Source organism: Scomber japonicus, chromosome 9 (genome assembly GCF_027409825.1).
Source record: "Scomber japonicus isolate fScoJap1 chromosome 9, fScoJap1.pri, whole genome shotgun sequence".
Lineage (NCBI taxonomy): Eukaryota > Metazoa > Chordata > Actinopteri > Scombriformes > Scombridae > Scomber > Scomber japonicus.
Window position 1 is genome coordinate 28,635,865 of NC_070586.1, and position 20,257 is coordinate 28,656,121.

A 20,257-nucleotide genomic window follows, 5' to 3' on the forward strand; every position below is an offset into this window, starting at 1 on the left:
ATATTACCATTAACCTCTGACCTTTGGCACAGTGGTATATGTGCCTGTGGGTCCCAGCATGAAATGCATGTGACCTCCAACTCTGTCTGTGTCTCTGTATGTAAAGCTCACCATCTCTGTAGTCAGTTAGGCTTTATTTAGTTAGTTTTGCTTATCTCAGGCCATTTCACAATGTTGTTTAGAAGTCAGAAACAAAGGCTTACAACTGATGAGCCAGTTCATTTCTAATTTAGATATAAACCATAAAATTAATGCAATAGGTATAGTGAAATGATTAGTCAATTAGGTGATTAATTGATTAAAAATAAATTATTTTAATCATTCTGATAATCAGTTAATCTTTTATGCCATTCATCAAGAAACAATGCAGATGGATTCCTGCTTCTCAAGTGTGGATTTGCTAGGAAAATATCACCGTAAAATCCCAGATGTGATCATTTTACAGACTAAATAGTTTAATTTAATGTAATTAAAAAAAAAAAAAAAAAAAAAAAAAAAAATTCAAGGTGTCAAAGAAGGTATACTTTCTGTAGTGGCATTCTCAAGTTCACACATTGCTCATACCTAATATCTGAATAATTTATTACTACTAATTACAGAAAATGAATCAACACTAGTGCCTTAACAACAAATAGAGACTTGATAAAGGAACCAAAAGGTGCCCTCAAGATGACTTTGCGACAACAGAGGTGACTTTTTGCGGGTCCAACACTTTTTCAGACAAAACAAAAAGCAGTTTCATGCTGGGGAAAGAGGTTAACTCTTTGTCTCTGTCTCTTTCTGTTGTCAGGGGCAGCTGCGGAGAACATGCTCGGCAGCCTGCTGTGTCTTCCTGGCTCGGGCTCAGTGCTGCTCGACCCCTATGGCTCCACGATCTCGGAGACCACAAGCGAGGCCTGGAGTGTGGAGGTCCTGCCCAGCGACTCAGGTGTGGTGCTAGGCTTGTCCTGCTGTTGTAGACTCCTTTTGACAGTTTTTTTTTTCTTTTTTTTTTTGGTTATTGTCTTGATTCTTGCACTTCATCTCCACGACAGGCTTAAACATGTGTGTGTGTGTGTGTCTGCATGCATATTTTGTTTGTTCAATGTAGTGGGGGGTTGGGACACCAGGTGTGGATGCACTGCATTCCACACCAAAAATGTGTGCATGCATCTGTCATCATATTTGTGTGCACTTGCCTGTCTTTCAGGGCAGATCTGCGTGTGCCAGTAAAAGGCAGCTCAGGGTTTCCTTAGAGGGACCACCAGGTGTGTTTGCACCTGTGGTGGAGCAGTGGGGAGGGAAGCACAAGGACAGCAGCTGTCCTCCGTCAGTTTACGTGGTGTCAGTTCTTTTTCTGGCTAGATGTAACATTGCACTGCTCAGAGACTGGTGTGCATATATTTATTATTTTGTTATGACAGTTATCACTCTGGGCATCAGTAGTGTCGCCATGTCAGTGTAAACACTGTCTTCTAAATTATAGATTATATTTTCTTTGTCTGTTCTTTGAAAATGAAAATGAAGATACTGTCTAACGCTTTTATTAATTAGAGATTGTGTGCTTACCTGTGCTTTGTGAAAATCAGTGGAGTGCTTTATTGATAGTGTTAAGTGTTGCTTTGAAAAGCCTGGGCCTTATGTTAATTGAAGTAGTACACCATCTCAATATGTGCAGTGTAGAAATGACATGCATGAGTGTCTTGATTGCTTTTTGTTCCGTTTGCTGCTCCTGTTCTGCTCTGTAATAGCACGATCGGAGGCTTGCTTTGAGTGGAGCGCTTGTTTCATGGTTAGACAGCAGAAAACTACACTCTGAAGAGCACTTCACCAACACATTATTACTAACGAGCATGCAAATGAGTACTGCTGTTAGTATGGAGCCTCTGGGTCCGACCCAACAGCTCCGTTGGGTAGCCAAAGAATTGGCCGAACTAGCTTTATGGTTTCGTTTGGCAGGTATAAGACATGATAATGTATGCTTTGTTTGATTTCATGCATATGTGCGCGCTTGATTTCCCCCTAACCGTAACAGAGGAGGGGGTGGAGTGACAGAATGACCAGCATCTGTTGGTAACAGCTATGAGTACCGTTGGTTTTAAACGGTACTTTATTCGCACTACAAGTGAGGAAAGACGACTTTTTCCTGAAGAGGGAAATTCTATGTTTATTTATTTTTTGCTTTTTTGCAGAAGCCCCGGACCTGAAACAGGAGGAGCGTCTGCAGGAGCTGGAGAGCTGCTCCGGTGTTGGCAGTACCTCAGATGATACAGAGGTCAGAGAGGTCAGCTCAAGACCCAGCACTCCAGGCCTAAGTGTTGTCTCAGGTATAAATCTACCTACTCCGTCTCTTCCACAACACCAACTTTACACTCGATTACTTCATCTCACATGTTTTCTCCTTTTGAAACAATTCAGTTCGGTTTCTATTTTTACTCTCTGGTTCATTTTGTCTCTGTAAGTAGAGAAAGTCGTATGCTGACCTGCAGGTTAAATACACAGACTGAAACTGCCTCCCCTCTAGCTTCTCTTGTTTCTTTTTTGGAGCGGTCATGGTGCTTGGAGGGTTGTTAACCAGCATAGTGGGGTCAGTGTGAAATGTTCTGTGTGACACAGAGGTTAATGCCGGTTGTCTTTTCCGTGGGCTCAGGTGGACACGCTATGTTGACATGCATGAAGTAGTATCCTAGATTAAGAAGCCGGCGGTGACGTTCCAGGCTCAGCACACAGGAAAATGTCCCGCGGGATCCAGCCGATGGATAGTCCACGCCTGATGATCACTCTTATCTGTGTCTTTCCCCTAACCCATGGGAGCTTACGCTTCCAATTTAGAGCTCCCACTGGGTTCCCATCTGAGAGACGCCATACAGCATAGTCTAAAGAGAAAAATATCCTCTTTTTTGTTAGCATGCAGGTTCTCACTTTTTTTTTCTTTCTTTTTGACTGCTGCCAAGCTGAAGCATCTCTCTGTAGACTGAGGTGATATTGAGTTACTTTTGTCCTGAATATCAACACAGCTGTTTTTATGCCGCAGGTATCAGCGCAACCTCAGAAGACATCCCCAACAAGATCGAGGACCTGCGGTCAGAGTGCAGCTCAGACTTTGGAGGAAAGGACTCTGTGACCAGTCCAGATGGGGAGGAGTCAGGCCACGGTAGGAGAGTGTCACATCCCCGCTAGGCTAGCTAAGCCATCAGTCCGGTGTCTACCTGGTGAAAACAGCAGAAGCCAGAGCTATCAATCCCTGTCACCTCCACAGCTGCCACCAAACTGTGTCATTTGCTCAACAGTTGTATTTTTTCACTGAGATTTAAAAGAGAGTGTTAAATGCTCAGTGCTTGTAAGCAGGACCGTGGAATCAGCAAGTTTGGAAGACTTCAAATGATAGACATTTTTCTCAAGTGAACAGAAATGTGCATTTGTGTGTCAGTGGTCAATTTAGTCAACTCTGTTAATTGTCTCATGTCCTCTTTGTGTTGTTACAGGATCACACCATCTGACATCTCCACCCTCACAAGCTGATTCCTTATTGGCCATGTTTGATCCCCTCTCCTCCGGTGAAGGTAATTTGCGCTCCCGTAATGCTCTACAGCCAGTCAGAGATAGAAATGAGTATCATTAAATTCCCGACCTTAATGTCGCATGCTCACGGAACAGCTTGAGGTCTGCGAAATTAACCAAAAGAGTGCCTGTGCCCCCTCGCCCAAGTCTTGTGCCAATTATTGGATGCAGTCTTAAGTGGAAGTGAAATGTCATTCCGTTCGCCACGTTTAGTGTCCCAAATGATCCATTTTGATCAGTCTTTGTCCCATCTTTGGAGTCTTTTATTTTTTTTCTTACAGTGCAGGTGGAGATTGTTTGAGAGAAGGATGGTAGTGGCTGTGTGTCTGTGGCAAGGTGAAGGGATGACAGGTTGAGAGACCTCACCCCAGGCTCTTTGGCACTGTCCCTTTGTCCCACTGTGCTCATGGCACGAGGCTGCCATTGGAAGCTTTTCAGGAGAGAGAGTCTACCCTTGGAACAGGTGGCCTACCTACACCTAGGGCTCATCTCCCACTAACATCTCTCTTTAGCACTCTCCCCCACTTTCGAGGTGTTTTTTTCCACTGTTTCCGTAATGTTTAGCAACTACTCTTTATGAACAGTGAAATATTATGGTGCAGAATAAACACCTCTTGGCTAATGTACTGGTAGAATTTCATTAACTTATTATATTCTTTAGAAGAGCTGAACACAAATATCTACTTTAGAAAAATAATCCAGTTTTTTTTTTTTTTTTCTTCAATCAGCAGTTCTGTTGTGCATGAACAAAGACCACAATGCCAGGACCTGTATTAACTCACACTGGCTGTGGAATAACTTAAGACTAGCTTAGATTTGTTCATTCATTCCAGATAAGTGTGAAAAGTGAAATGCCTCAATATATTTAAGGGGTTTAGGGGTCCTCCCCCAAGAACATTTGAAGTTATTGACTAAAAATTGCATTTTCACATAATTTTGGACCAGTTATCATTTCAATATAAAAAACCCCAACACAGATTATAGTTTTCACATTACAGTCAAACATGAATTACACATGAACATGAATTAAGTGCTATTTCCTGAAGCAATCCAGAGAGCAGTATTAGCATAAATTTATATTAGTAGCAAAATCACTATATAAACTCAATAGTATCTCACTGGACACAAATCTATAATGTCAGTGAAATAAATAATTTTTTCTGACATCAAAATACTGAGGGAAGAAACAAAGAAGAACATGTAGACATTAGTCACTATCAGTCCCTTCCTGTCCTCTGTCCTCCTCCCTCTGCTGCCGCTGTGAGTCATTGCTGCAGGTACTGCTGGTAGAGGGAGGGGTGGGGGGGGGAAAGGTTTGAAAGGGGGCTACTGTCTCAGCCATTAGCTAAGTTGACAAGAATTTGACAAATTTCAAGATAGGTGGCAAACCAAGCTAAACATTTACAGCAGCGACGTACAGTAAGTTATCGTTTTAGCTTGTTCATAACAATTTGCTATTGGCCTCAGTGGTGAGCTGTGGTTGTGTAAAACATAACGGTGGAGGATGAAGGACTGCAGGCAAAGCAGTTTTTTCGATAAAGTACTTGGCTTTTTTCTTGTGAAGGTTTTATTGCACTTACGGTAATGAGTGTAAAAGTCGTCAATTCTTTCGCTTCACCTGGTTCACTGTCTCGCTGCTGGTGTGTGTGTGTGTGTGTGTGTGTGTGTGTGTGTGTGTGTGTGTGTGTGTGTGTGTGTGTGTGTGTGTGTGTGTGTGTGTGTGTGTGTGTGTGTGTGTGTGTGTGTGTGTGTGTGTGTGTGTGTGTGTGTGTGTGTGTGTGTGTGTGTGTGTGTGTAGGATAGAGAGGCCATACCAGTTCCCATTCTCTCCTGACTAGCTTCAGTCAGCTACTTGAAGTGGAGGAAGTGGGTCTGATGTGCCTTCATCGTGATTATTATGTAAAGTCTGAAATCTCAGCATTGGGCTTAAAAGTAAAAATGAGAGGGACTCTAATGAAAACTACTCATACCAAGTGCATATTTAAATGTCCTCTATATTCATCTGGCAAATTTCCATTAAACAAATCTGTTATTTTCTGTCATTTATTACCTCAGGTTCCTCCACTGGAACAATAGTGAGGCCCAAAGTGCACTACGCCAGGCCCCCTCACCCTCCCCCCGACCCTCCCATCCCTGAAGCCAGTGCCCTGGGGCAGGACACACGCCACTCTCTCTTCACGCCCCACTGCTTGGCCCAGGCTGAGCTGGAGCACACTAAGCAGCGCCACTCCTTCCCTGACAGGCTGGTCCGTAGCCGCAGCTCTGACATCGTGTGCCCAGGCCGCCGGCCCACAAGTGACCCCGGCCTTAATCGGCGGGTAGCAGTCGAAGAGCGCGACCCTGCTGGGGCCTTCGCATTAGGACCGTCCTCGTCCCCCAGCAAGGACTCCCTGAAAGGAGAGGTAACCAACTACAGCAGTGCTCTTTTTCGTCGCTATAGACAGATGTGTCTGCTCAGAAATAGGAACAAATAAAAAAAAATGAATGTTTTCTTTCATCTCCAGTTCCAACTGTTAGGTATAATAATCTGTTTGCTAGCTTCTAAGAGTAATTTGGTGATTTGTATTCACAGACTGAGGACAGAAAAGACAGTGATGATGAGAAGTCTGATCGCAACAGACCTTGGTGGAAGAAACGTTTTGTGTCAGCCATTCCCAAAGGTACGAAACAGGTCGCTCGGTCATTTTAAAACATGATGACTTTTCTAAACTGAAAAATCAGCTTTTGCACATTTAAGTGATGTTTGATTGTGGTGCTCCTTTTTATTTTTTATTTTTTCTGTTCTAGTTTAAAAACTTCTCTTAATCATAACTGACAGAAAAATATCACACTTTAAAGAGCAGAGCGAAAAAAAACAATTTATAATGTGAGAAAGAGAATGATGATCCATGTTGTCCACTCCATTGCTGATGTTCCAGTTGGAAAATGATGTTTCTTGTTGTTTGAAGTTACTCCAGAGACATGTCCAGTCCTTTTTCTCTCACGTCTCACCGGCTGCAGATTTATATAGACTTTTCAAAGCTAATCAGTCATCACAGGAGCTTTAGCTGTGTAGATTGTATGGCTGTAGCCCTCCCAGCAGTGCTGTCAGCCAGCGGCTAATGGTCATTAGATAGACCTCTCTGTCATCAGCACTGATAGATGACACATCTCTTGTTGCAGTTCTACTCTACAACCATCTCTCATACATCTGTCTGGGAAATAATGGGCTGTACCCACGCGGAATGACTGCTTATTACTCCTTGAGATAATGATGTTTCTTAAGCAAACACTAAATTGTTATTCATAAAAATGAGGAGTGTGAACACATGGAGAAAGTAGAGAGTCGTGAAGCCTTAATCTCCCAGCAAAAACTCTGTAGAGCCCATTGTGTTTGTCCTGTTGCTCTGCATGGTGACGCACAGTCAGTCGTCCCGCAGAGCGGCAGCCTGTGTGTGAAAGGCCAACCCTGTCTGTTGTGTTCCTCACAGTGCTGTATTGGACGGCTGAGAGTGATGTCCCAGGTAACGCTTTCACGCTGTCGTCATTGAGCTACCGTAGCTTTTCCTGCTGGAGCCAGCGGCTGCGTGCCATGCTGCTTTGTAGATGTCGCCTTTAGAGCTGTATAGCTGTGATGTGACATGGTGTAGCTTGAGTTCATACACCCACACTCCTCATTCATGCATCTGTTTTTTGTCACCCTTCCTTTGTTACAGTATGTTGCCATTTTTGACTGTTTGGAGAATACAGAATATCAATGTAGACAATCAGATTTTCATGTGTGATCCATCAAATGGTCGACTCACTGTGTGTCTTGTTTATCCCGTTTGCACCTGTGTGTTAATAGGATAAGTATCAGTAGGATTATTTATGTCTTTATATATTTTTCATCATGATATACAGACCTTTTTGATGTTCTGATATCAGCCAATGGTTTCATTCACCTTTTTTTTTTTTGTTGCTTTTTTGACACTTGTAAATGGAATGATACCATACATCCCACTTATAGATTTTCAGTCTAATTACAACCCATGAAAAAGTACCAAAGATTTAATAAAGTGCATTTTTGATGGGCTGCCAACAGGTTACTCATGATCAGCCTGTCATCCAGCGATAATGAAATTGTTGTCACTCCACCCAACTGACATTACGTCTCCTCCACAGCACCGATAGCAGCATTTAGGAAAAGGGACAAGCAGGAGAAAGATGATATTGTTCCGGAGCGAATGCCGCAAGGTCGGTTCCTGGTTTGTTTTTTAATGACAGTGCAAGACTGGCCGAGGCACTTCCGACATGTTGGAAGTTTAATGCATCATGTGTGCTTTGGGATTTTTCTAGATGACCCTTTGCCCAGACAGAGCACACAAGCGCAGGCAGCTGAAGACATCCTGGACAAGTACAGGAACATAAAGAGGACCAGCCCGAGTGACGGAGCCGCAGCCGGAGCTTCTTACGATGGTACCGGAGGTCAGAAAAAAACAACACCCTTTTTCTGTGTATATATATACGGCTATTACACACACTTACATCAGATAAACCGAGTAATTATTGCTTTCTTATTTGCTTTTTCCTATGTCGACAGATCTTTGTGTTGAGGACAGCGTGCATGACTCTCCAAGAGAAGACACCCTGCAGAACATTTCAACAGATGACCTCCCAGACTCTGCCAGTCAGACAGCACAGCAGCATGACTCCAAGTTCTCTTTCAGGTCAGATATCGCTAAGAAAAACCACGAAACCCACTTTACAAACGATCACTCAACACTTCTTTTTTTTTAAAAGCAAATATTGCCTCGCCGTTGCTATTATTTAGAGATGCTATTTGTTTTGTGTCTTCCAGTGATGCAAAGAAGAAGTTGAGGTTGGCGTTGTGCTCTGCAGACTCAGTGGCTCTGCCCATCATGACCCCTGCGACCACTCGAAATGGGCTGCCTGACCACATGGACCCTGAAGGTAGGCTGCATCCATGCTACATTTATCCTTTATTAGTACTTTAGTTAAGAGTTGCCTGCTTTTGATCTTGCTGTAGACTGAAGTGAATAGGTAGATATCACAACTCATTTACTTTCTTTTTTCTGAAAAGAAGGAATTTATTTTTACTTTTATTTTTTAATTTCGTGATGCAGAACAGCAGGACAGAATTAATGCAGACAAGCTAACTCAGTAATGTGTTACAGGGTGTATTAAGCTGTTATACTTTGTCCTGTCTGCTAAATAATAGCAATCTGTGTCACAACTCTGTATTGGGAGGGGGTACCAGATTTTAATGTTGGCAAACATCCAACCTGCTGAAAGAGTCCTTAAGCAAGACACCAAATCTGTACCACCTTCACCTTTTGACTCGCCCTCCAAGGTTTGGGGGAAGGTTGAAAGAGTCGGGTATGTTAAAAAAAATGAATTCCCTATTGGGATCTGTAAAATATCACATTATAAAGCCATCATGCATATTAAGAATACCTGTTTAACCTCACGGATTAATTATAGCCCAAAACATTTCATCAAAAGGTAAAAGAACCTGGATGGTGCACAAAATAAAAGAGGGACCTCTTAACCTTTCCTCACAGCAATTCTACAGGGCACCACCTTCATGTCCACACATCATGAAGCAGGAAAAAAAGCAGAAAGAATTAAGTGAAATAGACGAGTAGTGAGTAATGGGCCTTGGTGACACTGACCCACCCATCTAAGTTTAATCAAAATACATTTTGTAACAATAGATATAAAAAAAATATATATATATATATATTGACATTTGTTTTGAATTTGTGGGCTGATTAAAGTTGAACTGTTAATATAAGTAGTAGGAAGTCTCCAGAATGGAAGTAGTTGCGCTGGTTCTGACACACAGACCTTCCTGCGTTGCCTTTAGCCAACTGGCTGCCTTTCAGGTGATGTAATGTTAATGCCTCTACAGTGGCAAAAAATGTTTTAATGTATTACTTGAAAAAAGTTGAGAAGGAAAAGAAACTCAGCTGCCTTCATCGACTGAGTCCACCACACTCATCAGCCCAGCCGCTCTCTCCCTGGTGATATGGTGCTCTCTCCCCATCGGTCACCCCGATGCAGGTTCACCCACAGCTGGGGAAGTAGGCGTTGTGCAACCTCCAGGTGGCTTCCAACCTAAAGGCCCATTTGTGTTGTTGCATTAATTATTATTTTTTGTCGTGTGCGAGCTGGTCCAGCAAAAATAGATCCTGTGTGTAAAGATAGTGGATTGGGGAAAAGAACTGGGTGGGAAACACTCGGCTCATTGACCCGGCTGACACATGCAGGCTAGATTTGTCTCCGGCAGCCTGATAACTAAAAACTAGTTAACAAGTTGACAGAACAGAGGAAACTCTCCAGGGGAAATTGAATTCAACTTTTAGTTTCTGTATTAGATTTTTAGACAGCTGTGATGGAGCTCAGCATTTATCAGGAGGACGACTGCTTTTCTCTAAACCATTTAAATGTATGAACCTGGGCTGTATTTGACCTTTTGGATGTGTAGAACAACACTTCTTTAATTACCTTTAGATCCTGACTGATTCTGTCGGCCTGTCGGGAGGTTTAAATAATCAATGTAGGTAGGCTGCTGTGAAGGGTTGCAAAGGGGTGGAAAATTTCAGATACCATAGGAAGTTAAACTGGAGAATTTTGGAAAGATTCCAAATTGGAAACTTTGCATGGGAATTATGAGATTTATGAGAATTATGAGAGATTTACAGAATTAACTGGAAGTTTAGGGTAATTTATACAAATTGTGTCAACTGTAGCCTATACAAACATAAATAGAAACATTAAGTTTTGTCATAAGCAGACATGCATACAAACTAATACTTTTTTTTTTAAAGGACATTTTGCCTGATTTATTTGTGATTAGAACTTGAATCAATTCTTTCATTGAACAACAAAAACATGAATGTTGAAATAAACATATTCCCTTCTAGAAATGATGTGAGCATGTGATGGAGGAATGCTCAGTGTGTGTAGGGGGTGTGGCCCTGCAGTAAGTAATGTGCTATGTGCATGTGATTGAGGAATAGGAGACATATTCAGCTGTTTTTGCATTAAACCTTTTTTGTTTTAACCAAGATTATGGTACAAGATGTTTTTTTTGTAACTACAGTAAGTTCCCTGTTATAGGCTAACATCCAGTTTTGTACATTTCGAGTTTATTTCCGTTAATTCCCATATATTCCTGTTAATTCCAATGGAAAGTTTCCAAATTTAAAAATTTTCCAACCCTACTACTGTGACTTGTGCATAAGTACAGCTTCTCTCTCGATGGGGAGACGCACTTATTGTTTCTGCTGTGGTGGGATCGCTGCACGTATTTAATGAACTCAAACATTTATTTGGGAGCGGCTGTTTTAATAGTCAACTGAAATCATGTTCCTGCAGCTATGGGTTCAACCCACTGATTTATGTGCCATTTATGAACCACATTCACAGCTACATTTGTATCAATTTCCTCTACACAGCCAAGAATGGAAAATCAAGGAGCTTCTCATCACAGTGGTGAGGACAGTTTGTAAGGACGCAGTTTTCTTTCAAATGTGCAGATTTGGTTTTTCCTGAGCTGGCCGGCACTGAAGTAACGTCTGTAGGCTATAATAAATGCACAAGGGATATGTTACATGTGATTTCTGTCTAAGTTAACACCTCCGCTGTCTGGGTTTATGTTCAGTTGCCACTTTATGCAATAAAATAGTTAATTAACAGTGTGGTGTGCTGTAGAGCTGATGAGCAGCCGGTCTCGCCAGTGCAAATATACTGTATTTTAGACTGGACAGGCTATAAAAGACTGCTATTTGTCTATACTGTTGTGTACAGGCTTTATATTATGACATGCTGTTGGTTGAACATGTTGGATAGGCAGTGTGTTTCGCTGTTATTGCTTTTGTGATGAAGAGCGTTGCAAAGTAAACTGAACGCTCGTTTTTCAGTTTGTCCGTGTTCTTTTTTTTTCCTTCTTCTTCAAACTTTTCACAAGTCAGTTTTTCTGGGGGAAAAGATGGCCCACCAAAAAATACAATTTCTGCCTACGCCACCGCTGTGAAATGGTTAACAGTAGAACCATAAGACTTCATCTTTGTAGCCATCAGTCACATTGTCATGTGGAGGCGGCAGGTTGATCAAATTACAGCAACCAGCCGTCCCTTTGCGAGCGGCGAGCACTGCGTCTAATGCTGCCTCCCCGTCGTCCCCTCTCCCAGACAATGAGATCGTCTGCTTCCTGAAGGTCCAGCTAGCAGAGGCCATCAACCTTCAGGATAAGAACCAGATGGCCCAGATCCAGGAGACCACGCGTTGCGTCAGCCGTTTCGACGCACGTACCTGCAGGAAGCTGCTGGCTGCTATCGCGGAGGATTACAGGTAACTTTGGAAACCCGGAGAGATGAGGAGAACTCACTTTGTCCACCCGGTGTATATTTAATTGATCTTTTCTTTGTTCAGTGAATAATGCTGCAACTCAGAGACAAAGCCCGTACTACAGCGTCAATAATAAAAAACAACTTCTTGCGTGTGCTTCCTCTTCTAGAAAGCGGGCACCATACATAGCCTATCTAACCAGGTGTCGTCAGGGCCTGCAGACCTCACAGGCCCATCTGGAGAGGCTCGTCCAGAGGGTGCTGAGAGATAAGGAAGTGGCAAACCGCTACTTCACCACTGTCTGCGTTCGGCTCCTTCTCGAACACATGGAGTCCAAGATGCTGGACTTCATTAAAGGTATCTCTAAATTTTCATCTAGGTGTGTTTTACAAGCTTTCCAATGCTTTTCCCTGTTATCACTGCACGAACAGAACAAGTGAAGAGACTGTGGCCTCCATACAAGACATACAATTCATAATATAGAGTAGAGTTTATTCACAAGCAGTTACAGTAAGTGCCTAAAATGTGATTTGTTGGTAGCTTAAATGTACTTCCTGGACACTTTTTTCCCTATTTTGTGTGTCCTTATCCTTAAAATGTAGTTAAAGGCAGTTGACGTGGGTCCACACACAGTGTCACTGTCAGACTCTACTTAACTCACTTTAAAACATCCACTCTCTATCCCGTACTGGTTTTGACTCTGTTGATTCGCCGCCTTCCCTCCAGCGTTCCAGGGGTGCACAGCATCTGATGACAAGACCGCAGCAGTGGAGGATTTTCTGCGCTACTTGTACGGTGCCATGGCCAGTGATGCCATTTGGCAGTATGCTAGCGAGGACCAGCTGCAGGATGCCCAGATGGCTATCGAGCGCAGCGTTATGAACCGCATCTTCAAACTGGCTTTCTACCCAAACCAGGATGGAGATATTCTCAGAGACCAGTGAGTAGCTGGAGTTACTACAGTGCCTCTCAAAGTGGAATAAAATACCATCATATTATTATATTATCCAAAAATATACTGTATGGTTATATAGAGTTAATATCATTTTGAAAGTTGTGTGTATGTGTGTGTATGTGTGTGTATATATATGAAACCATGGAAGCTCATTTTGCTCATCTTACTGTATTCTCTGTATTTTAAAAGTGTTGAGGCAATGTGATCAATCATTAAAAAACCAAAGGATGAGCTACAAATACAACCAATACACAAAAACAGTTTAGTAATAGTGACCAGCACACTGAACAGAATATGAGCTCTCTGCCGTGACACACTGAGCTGTTTTTCTCTTTGCAGGCTTTTCCACGAACACATCCAGCGGCTCTCAAAAGTTGTGACGGCGAATCATAAAGCTCTTCAAATCCCAGAGGTATCAACTCGTTCACATTATTTGAAAATCACTTCTACTAATGCATTTGTGGAGACAGAAGATTCATGTAGCTTCTGAATGATTTTGAATGTTGTGACTTATTCTGGCTGCAGGTGTACCTGAAGGAGACTCCCTGGCCCTCTGCGCAGTCTGAGATCAGGACCATCAATGCCTACAAGACTCCAAGAGACAAAGTCCAGTGTATACTGCGCATGTGTTCCACCATCATGAACCTCCTCAGTCTGGCAAATGAAGACTCCGTCCCCGGAGCCGACGACTTTGTCCCCGTGCTCGTCTTTGTCCTGATAAGGGTGAGTCCTGCCTCTCTTGCTACTGAGGTGCATTTTTTAAACAATTTTTTAAATTTCCAAGATTTTGATATGAATGAATAAATAGCAGAAAATTGTTCCCCAAAAATGACTGTGTTATAATTTTAAGGCACCTTAACGTGTGTGTATATATCTTACATATTTACATATTTATGATTGTAATCTGTATGGCATAGCGTGAGATTCTTTCAGCGGCTAATGCGGGCCCATCCCCACATCTCCTCCCCCTCCAGGCAAACCCGCCCTGCCTGCTGTCCACCGTTCAGTACATCAATAATTTCTACGCCAGCCGGCTGAGTGGGGAGGAGTGCTATTGGTGGATGCAGTTCACCGCGGCAGTGGAATTCATTAAGACCATCGACGATCGCAAGTGAAGCAGAACAGCCACCTGTATGGGCAGACTGCGGGGGAAGGAGCCGGGAGACTGGGAGACTTCCCAACCAACTGCTCCCTCTGCACAGCTTCTAAAACCTGGCCCTCAGCCTGCTCTTTATTTGTATAGCTTGTACATAGCCAGAGACGTTGAAAGATTACAAAATATATATTACTGTATGTATGTGGACAAATCCAGGTTTTAGCCGTGGTGGGAAAAAACGGCCTTGGGGGAAAAAATTTGGCAAAATGTTAACTTTGAACCGAATTTGGATTTTTCCTTTTTAATCTTTTTGTCTCTTCCGTCATGTTTCACTTTTGGGGTCTGTATTAGGAATATATACATATAAATACACACACACACACACACACACATATACAATTATCAGTATGACATTAAATCAACCTAAAAGATAATCCTATTTAAAGGGACCAGACTTCCTTGGTGTGATCACTGATCTTTTTTTGTTTGTTTTTTTTTCAGAGTGAGAGGGATGGGCTTCCAATTAAATTACAATGCAACGTCCATCAGTGCATTGTAACATGGTGATTTACAGTGCGTGAGAGTTACTGATGGGATTTAGTGACTCAAACATAGAGAGCAATTCACAGTAACCATCACTACTCATAAGATTAGTGTATCAAACAGTAGGGCAGCTTATTACATGAATTGTTTACTTCATCCTATTCCCAAAACACGTGTCAGTGAACAATTTGGACAGAAGGGCCCACATATTTATATGAAATAAAATGTATTTATTTCTGTAATTCTATTTAATGCTTTGTTTATCTAATTTTTAAGAAAAAAAACAATGAAAATACATATCATGCCCATTCAAATGTCTGAGGCAAGTGCTGGTATTGTATTAAACTTGCGAGAAAAAAGCTTGAGTTAGGAAGGCACCTTAGTAGTGAGTAGCCCTTAAGGCGGGGGACGCTGGGCGATCTAAGACATACAGGGTCAACTCATGCACAGAGCAGTGGTGGCATTTGAGGAAATATTGAAAATAGTGCCTTTGATGTGGGGCGCTCTGTACAGGTAGTTAATATTCTTTTTTTTTTTAAACCCAGAATAGGCATTAACGCCCCCTCTCTTACACACACACATACACTCCAATGGGCCAACCACATCTTACTGAGGAACCTTTTTGTCTAGCCCTCACACGCAGGAACACACAGGCATTGCCACATTTTACTGATTGTGACGGCTCAGTCCCTTTAAACGCACTTGAGTTTGAACAAATATCCCCTTCGGTATTCTTAGCTAGATCCTACCTCAGAGTTGAAACCAATGAGCCTGATATCAGTCCGCAGAAACAGAAACTGTCCTGCATTGGTCGACAACAGAGTACTGGATCACATTTTGCACTGGTCAAAGGTTTGCTGTAGATTCGTAAGTTCAGCGCCTTTTCATAGTAATACATAAAGGGGAAGGGGAGGAAAGTTGGGATACTGAGCTGCTGTGATGCTTGTTGTGGTCACATCACCCTTAAATAACAAGCCTTTGTTAGTGAACAAAGACGTTTTACTTTCTGATCTTATTACCTGAGATGCCACATGTGTCCGCATGGGCAGACTAGTGAACTATTGGATATTAGCGCTCTACCTCCTCATAAGTTCAAGAAAGGGACTCGTGTTTATGTGCACTTATATTTCTTTTGTTTCCCCCTATTTTGGCGTGCTGTGATATCCCAGTGTCATTGTATCTTTCCAATTATAGAAGAAGCATGTCTTTAATTATCCAGAAATGACTAAAACTCCTTTTCTCTTGAATTCCTCTGCTTCATTTTTGTGCACAGACGTGCCACTTGTATTATAGTTTGAATAATCCATTACATTTTATGGTAAATGACCTGACAGCACAATACACAGTAGGATAGAAGATCAAATAATCAACACTATTGACTTGTTACTGACTTTGCAGTTAATGCTAAAGTGGTTGGTGTAGTACATGAGTGTTTTTCTTTCTTTTTTTCTTTCTTTCTTTTTTGTCTAGTGGGTGTGTGAGACGATTGTGTGATTGGTTGACCCTCTGCCTCCTCTTGCATGAAGTCATTGAATGGTCTGTACATTCTCAATCATGGTAAAACAGTAGAATAGGATTAGTATCTGCCACAGGCCAGTAATTGAACCTGCAAGAGGATGCAAAGCTTTTCTTTGTGTCCGTGATACTTGCATATCAGAACTCAATGATTTATTTTGCACAAAATATCTTTTTCCTAAAAAAAAAATTAAAAAAAATAAGCATTTGACAGGGAGCAGTGCATTTTGGAATTACTGTCTGGCCTCCGCAGCCGCAGTCATTTAACATGAACATTTATTTGAGTAGCAAACTTAAGGACCTGACTGTTACTCTTTCAAGCTGATGAGCATCCGCGTTTATGGGAGACATCACAAATACATTTTCTACCCGTCTACAGTAGCACATGCACCAGATTCACATGTGTGCTGTACACTTCCTCGCAGGGTCTGTGTAATCAATTTGATGAGAAAACCATGCACTGGAAAATCAAGTTGCAGGTTGCATCTATACTAATTAGGTTTGTGTGATGTCACTTTAATTGGAAATACATACTGCACAAATCTGATGAAATTATTTGGACCTGGCTTATGTTTCAGGGTTTCCTCAGATAGCCGGTCACAGCTACGAATGACCCCAGTGAAGCACTGATCAAAACACCAAATCATCTACACGCAAACAAACACATACGACTGTGATATTGACTATAATTTTTTAGCTCTGATTGTATGCAAACCACTGAGCAGTGGTGTCAAATAAACCAGACCAATGAGGTCTGTTCTTCAAAGCTTTACTGCTCTGCTCCCTGTACAATTGAGTTGAAAGGATGAGCAGAGAAAAAAAAAGTTTTACATATTACATCTAATTTTACATTTAATTGTAAGCTTGCACAATTATGACATGCGGGGAAAGCCGGTTTGTCTTTACTGTGATTAATGCATTATGTAATTCTTTAAAAACAATAAAAGAAGCAGAAGTTTTTCCTTTTTTTAATTTTTCTGTGGCTCTGGCATCATGTTGAGATACAATATGAATTTCTACAGGAGAATGTCAAACTGTACCTACTGTACGCGTACAATAATGTTCCATTATTCCGCAGCTTCTTGGACAGTTGTAGGTATATGTGGCGGACAGTTCACACAATAGAATAGATGGTGGGGAAATTTATGCATGGAATATAATTGTTAGTGGGGGCAGTGGAGCAGCATCATCCAATCTAGCAGCCACAAATAGCAGCCTCTCAGCAAACATTTCATTACTGCTGACAAGTGTACGCTGGATTGTAATTGGAGATATCCCCTCATCTAAAAGCCCTCCTTACTTCACCGATTGCCTTCTCTAATACTCATCTTTTTTTCATCATAAAGTTCTTCATGGGGTGCTTTGTGTCCCCTGATGATATCTCACAATTGTTAATTTAAATTCAAATTTTGGTGTGTGAAGTTAATTAGTTGCATAAGCCAATGGCTAGATAGGCCAGATTTGGAGATTTGATCTTTTTGACTATGTGGCACATAGCTGATTTGAGATACAAGGAGGCTTGGTTTTGTTTTGTATGAAATCGTACTCAGAAGGAGCCCCAAATACTATATTATTACTGGCTAATTACCCTCTTCAGCACTGATCTGGGAACAGCACAAGGCAGTGTCCACACACATCAGGTGTAATAATAATATTTCCAATTCAAAAGTTTTTCAGGTGATGGCATATGGAACCAGGGTTTGGGCTTGTTTAACTCATCAGAGTTTTATATTGATGTCATTCTGTTTCTTGAAGACATAAACAGGCCCGAGGTCTCACCCAGATGGCTGTGGAGTAACAGATGATCAGTCCAGCGGGGCTCGTGCATGACTTCACACGTAGGTCTGGTACTTCCTGACTGCAGGGGAACAGTGGAGGAGCCCCCCCTTCTTATATCTAGCCTCCACCACATACCTTCGTACAAAATTATCTCATGAACACAGACATTCCAGACTGAGCATCTTTGTGCTTGTTACAGGGAACACAGGTAAAATGCAGCTCTCCTTTGAAAAATCTAAATCATCACAAAACTCTCACTAATGCATTGTATATTTTTACAACAGTGGAATAGTTATTGAACACTTTGCTGTATTAAGAGCAGTGCAGTCTACAGTAAACATGATGAATTCTAAGGTATGTGCCAAAAGATAAATTCTAGTGATCTAATAGTGGAGATTAAACAAAAGGTAACATGATGTGTGAAGGTGCACTGCAGACACACTGTAACTCCACGTGAAGCACGACCTGCAATAATCCACTGATTTTCCTTTTATCTAAATAATTCCTCGTGTTCAAAGCAGCTTTGCCATTTTAACAACACGAGTCCGTTTAGCATGCAAGAAGCACTGCTGTACTGAATGACTGACTTGACGGCTATTGTGACAGCGTGCGTGTTTTTCCCACGCTGGCCTGCAGATGGCAGACGCGCCATTCCCCTCGACGCTCTGCAGATCTGATCTGAGAGCGGCTCAGACAAAGAACACCACGGGGCACCACGGCCTGACATTTAAAGCCAGTGGGACTGAGCTGTCTGGAAACAGATCTGTTTTGTTTATTACAGATAGAGATTCATCAAATTAAACATATTTTATTAATATCATTATTAATAGTATTTGGATTCAATTATTGTTGTTGTTGTTGTTGTTATTATTAGCTATTATTATAATTTATATTATTACTAGTAGTAGGCTAGTAGTAGTTGTAGAAATGCAATAGTACTGACAATAACCATGCTTCAAGCTAAATGAACAGGCAAACTGACAGAAAAGGCAAATCATTGTCATTATTAAATATGGCCTGTAATAAGTTCCTTGTGGCATTTTCTTTGATGTGCAAATACTCTTTTCTCCCATCACGTGCATTTCCCACTGAATACTGCAAGGTACAGGTCCATACAGTATAACTTACATTTGACTAATCTGCTGGTGGTGGCGGGAAATCTTCACTAAGGACAAAACAAACAACGCAAGGCAGCAGCACGTCAATTAAATTAAGGGTGGAGGGGGACAGAGGAAGAAGAGGAGGAGGAGGAGGAGGGGGGTACTAAATGAACAAAATGTCAAATACACATATTAAAACTTAAATGAAATAGCCGCAAGGATGCAGGCAGACGAGGAGATTAAAACTCAAAGGGATACTAAGTCTCTGTGCCCCGAGGTGGTGATACTGTAGAGATGCAAATGGTAAAAGTGAGCACCATTCTCTGTAATAATGTCTGCTTAAACTACAAAGACAAAGGGTGGGAAAGGAGATTTGTGTCTTATAGCAAATAACAGAATAGCTCTGGTTCATTAGAATGCTGCTATAAAGTAAATATTAAACTGTGGTAATACAGTAAATGCTAAGAAACCTTTAAAAATCACGTTGTGATATCATTCCAAGGGACAGACATGTGGACTATTGCATCCTTTTGCAGTTTAATTGTGGCATTCAACCAGATGGGTTTGGTCTCAAATAGGATACAAAATGGGATAAATAACAACCCCCATGTTTTCTTTTACTGCTCACTACAAAGGATATCAATTAGACAAAGGTGTCAATTACAATGGTGCTTCTGCAGCAACCGCTCCTACCTTATATTGTCCTTATATCATTAGAAAAAGAACAAATTTCACAGGCACGGCTAATCACCTATGAGAGAAAGAGTGGGTGGTGACATCAAATTGAACCGTGGAAATGGAACAGGAATTAGATACACTTAGCCATCAGATGTTAATGGCAGCAATCAACAGCCAATTACCCGGCATACTTGAGTACCTTGACAAGTGCAGGTGTACCCTACAACTAACACAGGCCTCTTTGGTACATTTCCATAAATTCGACAGCAAACTCCCTCTCTGATTGAACATGCATGTTTCATTTAGGTTGCAATTAAGCAATATTGTTAGGGAAGTGTCAAACGTGGATCGTAGGGAAAAATCCCTTAAGGCTAATAATAATTTATATTTTACCTGGATGCATGCAAATCAATAAAGCTGGTGCTTTATATTAAAATGCCTTTGTTTTTATCGCCTGGAGAAAAACTTGTATTGCTTATACATTTCTGCTTGTCGGCTAATTTGCAAATATCAGAATCAATGTTTAGAAATTTGTTGGCAGGCAGGTTTTTTTTCTGTATAACTGGACAGTGCAGTGGTGTCAGTGGCTGGCATGGCCCTCACTGCAAACATGATCTAGGCTGAAGATCTGCTGCTGATGCTGATGATCTCTGTCACTGGGGTGGATTTCAGGGCTCAGCTCTGGCTGCTGCCCTGACAACACATTTACACACACAC

General features: G+C 41.6%; 1 protein-coding gene across 5 annotated transcripts in view; it reads left to right on the forward strand.

Moving 5' to 3' along the window:
- Nucleotides 1-16,948, forward strand: part of gapvd1 (GTPase activating protein and VPS9 domains 1) — a 33,892-nt gene extending 16,944 nt beyond the window's left edge. For 4 of the 5 annotated variants that reach the window (XM_053325994.1, XM_053325995.1, XM_053325997.1 and 1 more), the window contains 16 exons: nucleotides 791-928; nucleotides 2,172-2,306; nucleotides 3,014-3,133; nucleotides 3,465-3,542; nucleotides 5,596-5,942; nucleotides 6,113-6,200; nucleotides 7,684-7,755; nucleotides 7,858-7,986; nucleotides 8,102-8,228; nucleotides 8,360-8,472; nucleotides 11,718-11,877; nucleotides 12,044-12,231; nucleotides 12,601-12,814; nucleotides 13,169-13,241; nucleotides 13,355-13,552; nucleotides 13,804-16,948. In XM_053325994.1, the coding sequence (XP_053181969.1) occupies nucleotides 791-928; nucleotides 2,172-2,306; nucleotides 3,014-3,133; nucleotides 3,465-3,542; nucleotides 5,596-5,942; nucleotides 6,113-6,200; nucleotides 7,684-7,755; nucleotides 7,858-7,986; nucleotides 8,102-8,228; nucleotides 8,360-8,472; nucleotides 11,718-11,877; nucleotides 12,044-12,231; nucleotides 12,601-12,814; nucleotides 13,169-13,241; nucleotides 13,355-13,552; nucleotides 13,804-13,944 (2,321 nt within the window). In that variant the 3' untranslated portion in view covers nucleotides 13,945-16,948. The remainder of the gene's footprint in view (nucleotides 1-790; nucleotides 929-2,171; nucleotides 2,307-3,013; nucleotides 3,134-3,464; nucleotides 3,543-5,595; nucleotides 5,943-6,112; nucleotides 6,201-7,683; nucleotides 7,756-7,857; nucleotides 7,987-8,101; nucleotides 8,229-8,359; nucleotides 8,473-11,717; nucleotides 11,878-12,043; nucleotides 12,232-12,600; nucleotides 12,815-13,168; nucleotides 13,242-13,354; nucleotides 13,553-13,803) is intronic. The other variant, XM_053325996.1, reaches the window with a different exon arrangement.
- Nucleotides 16,949-20,257: the final 3,309 nt, after the last annotated feature.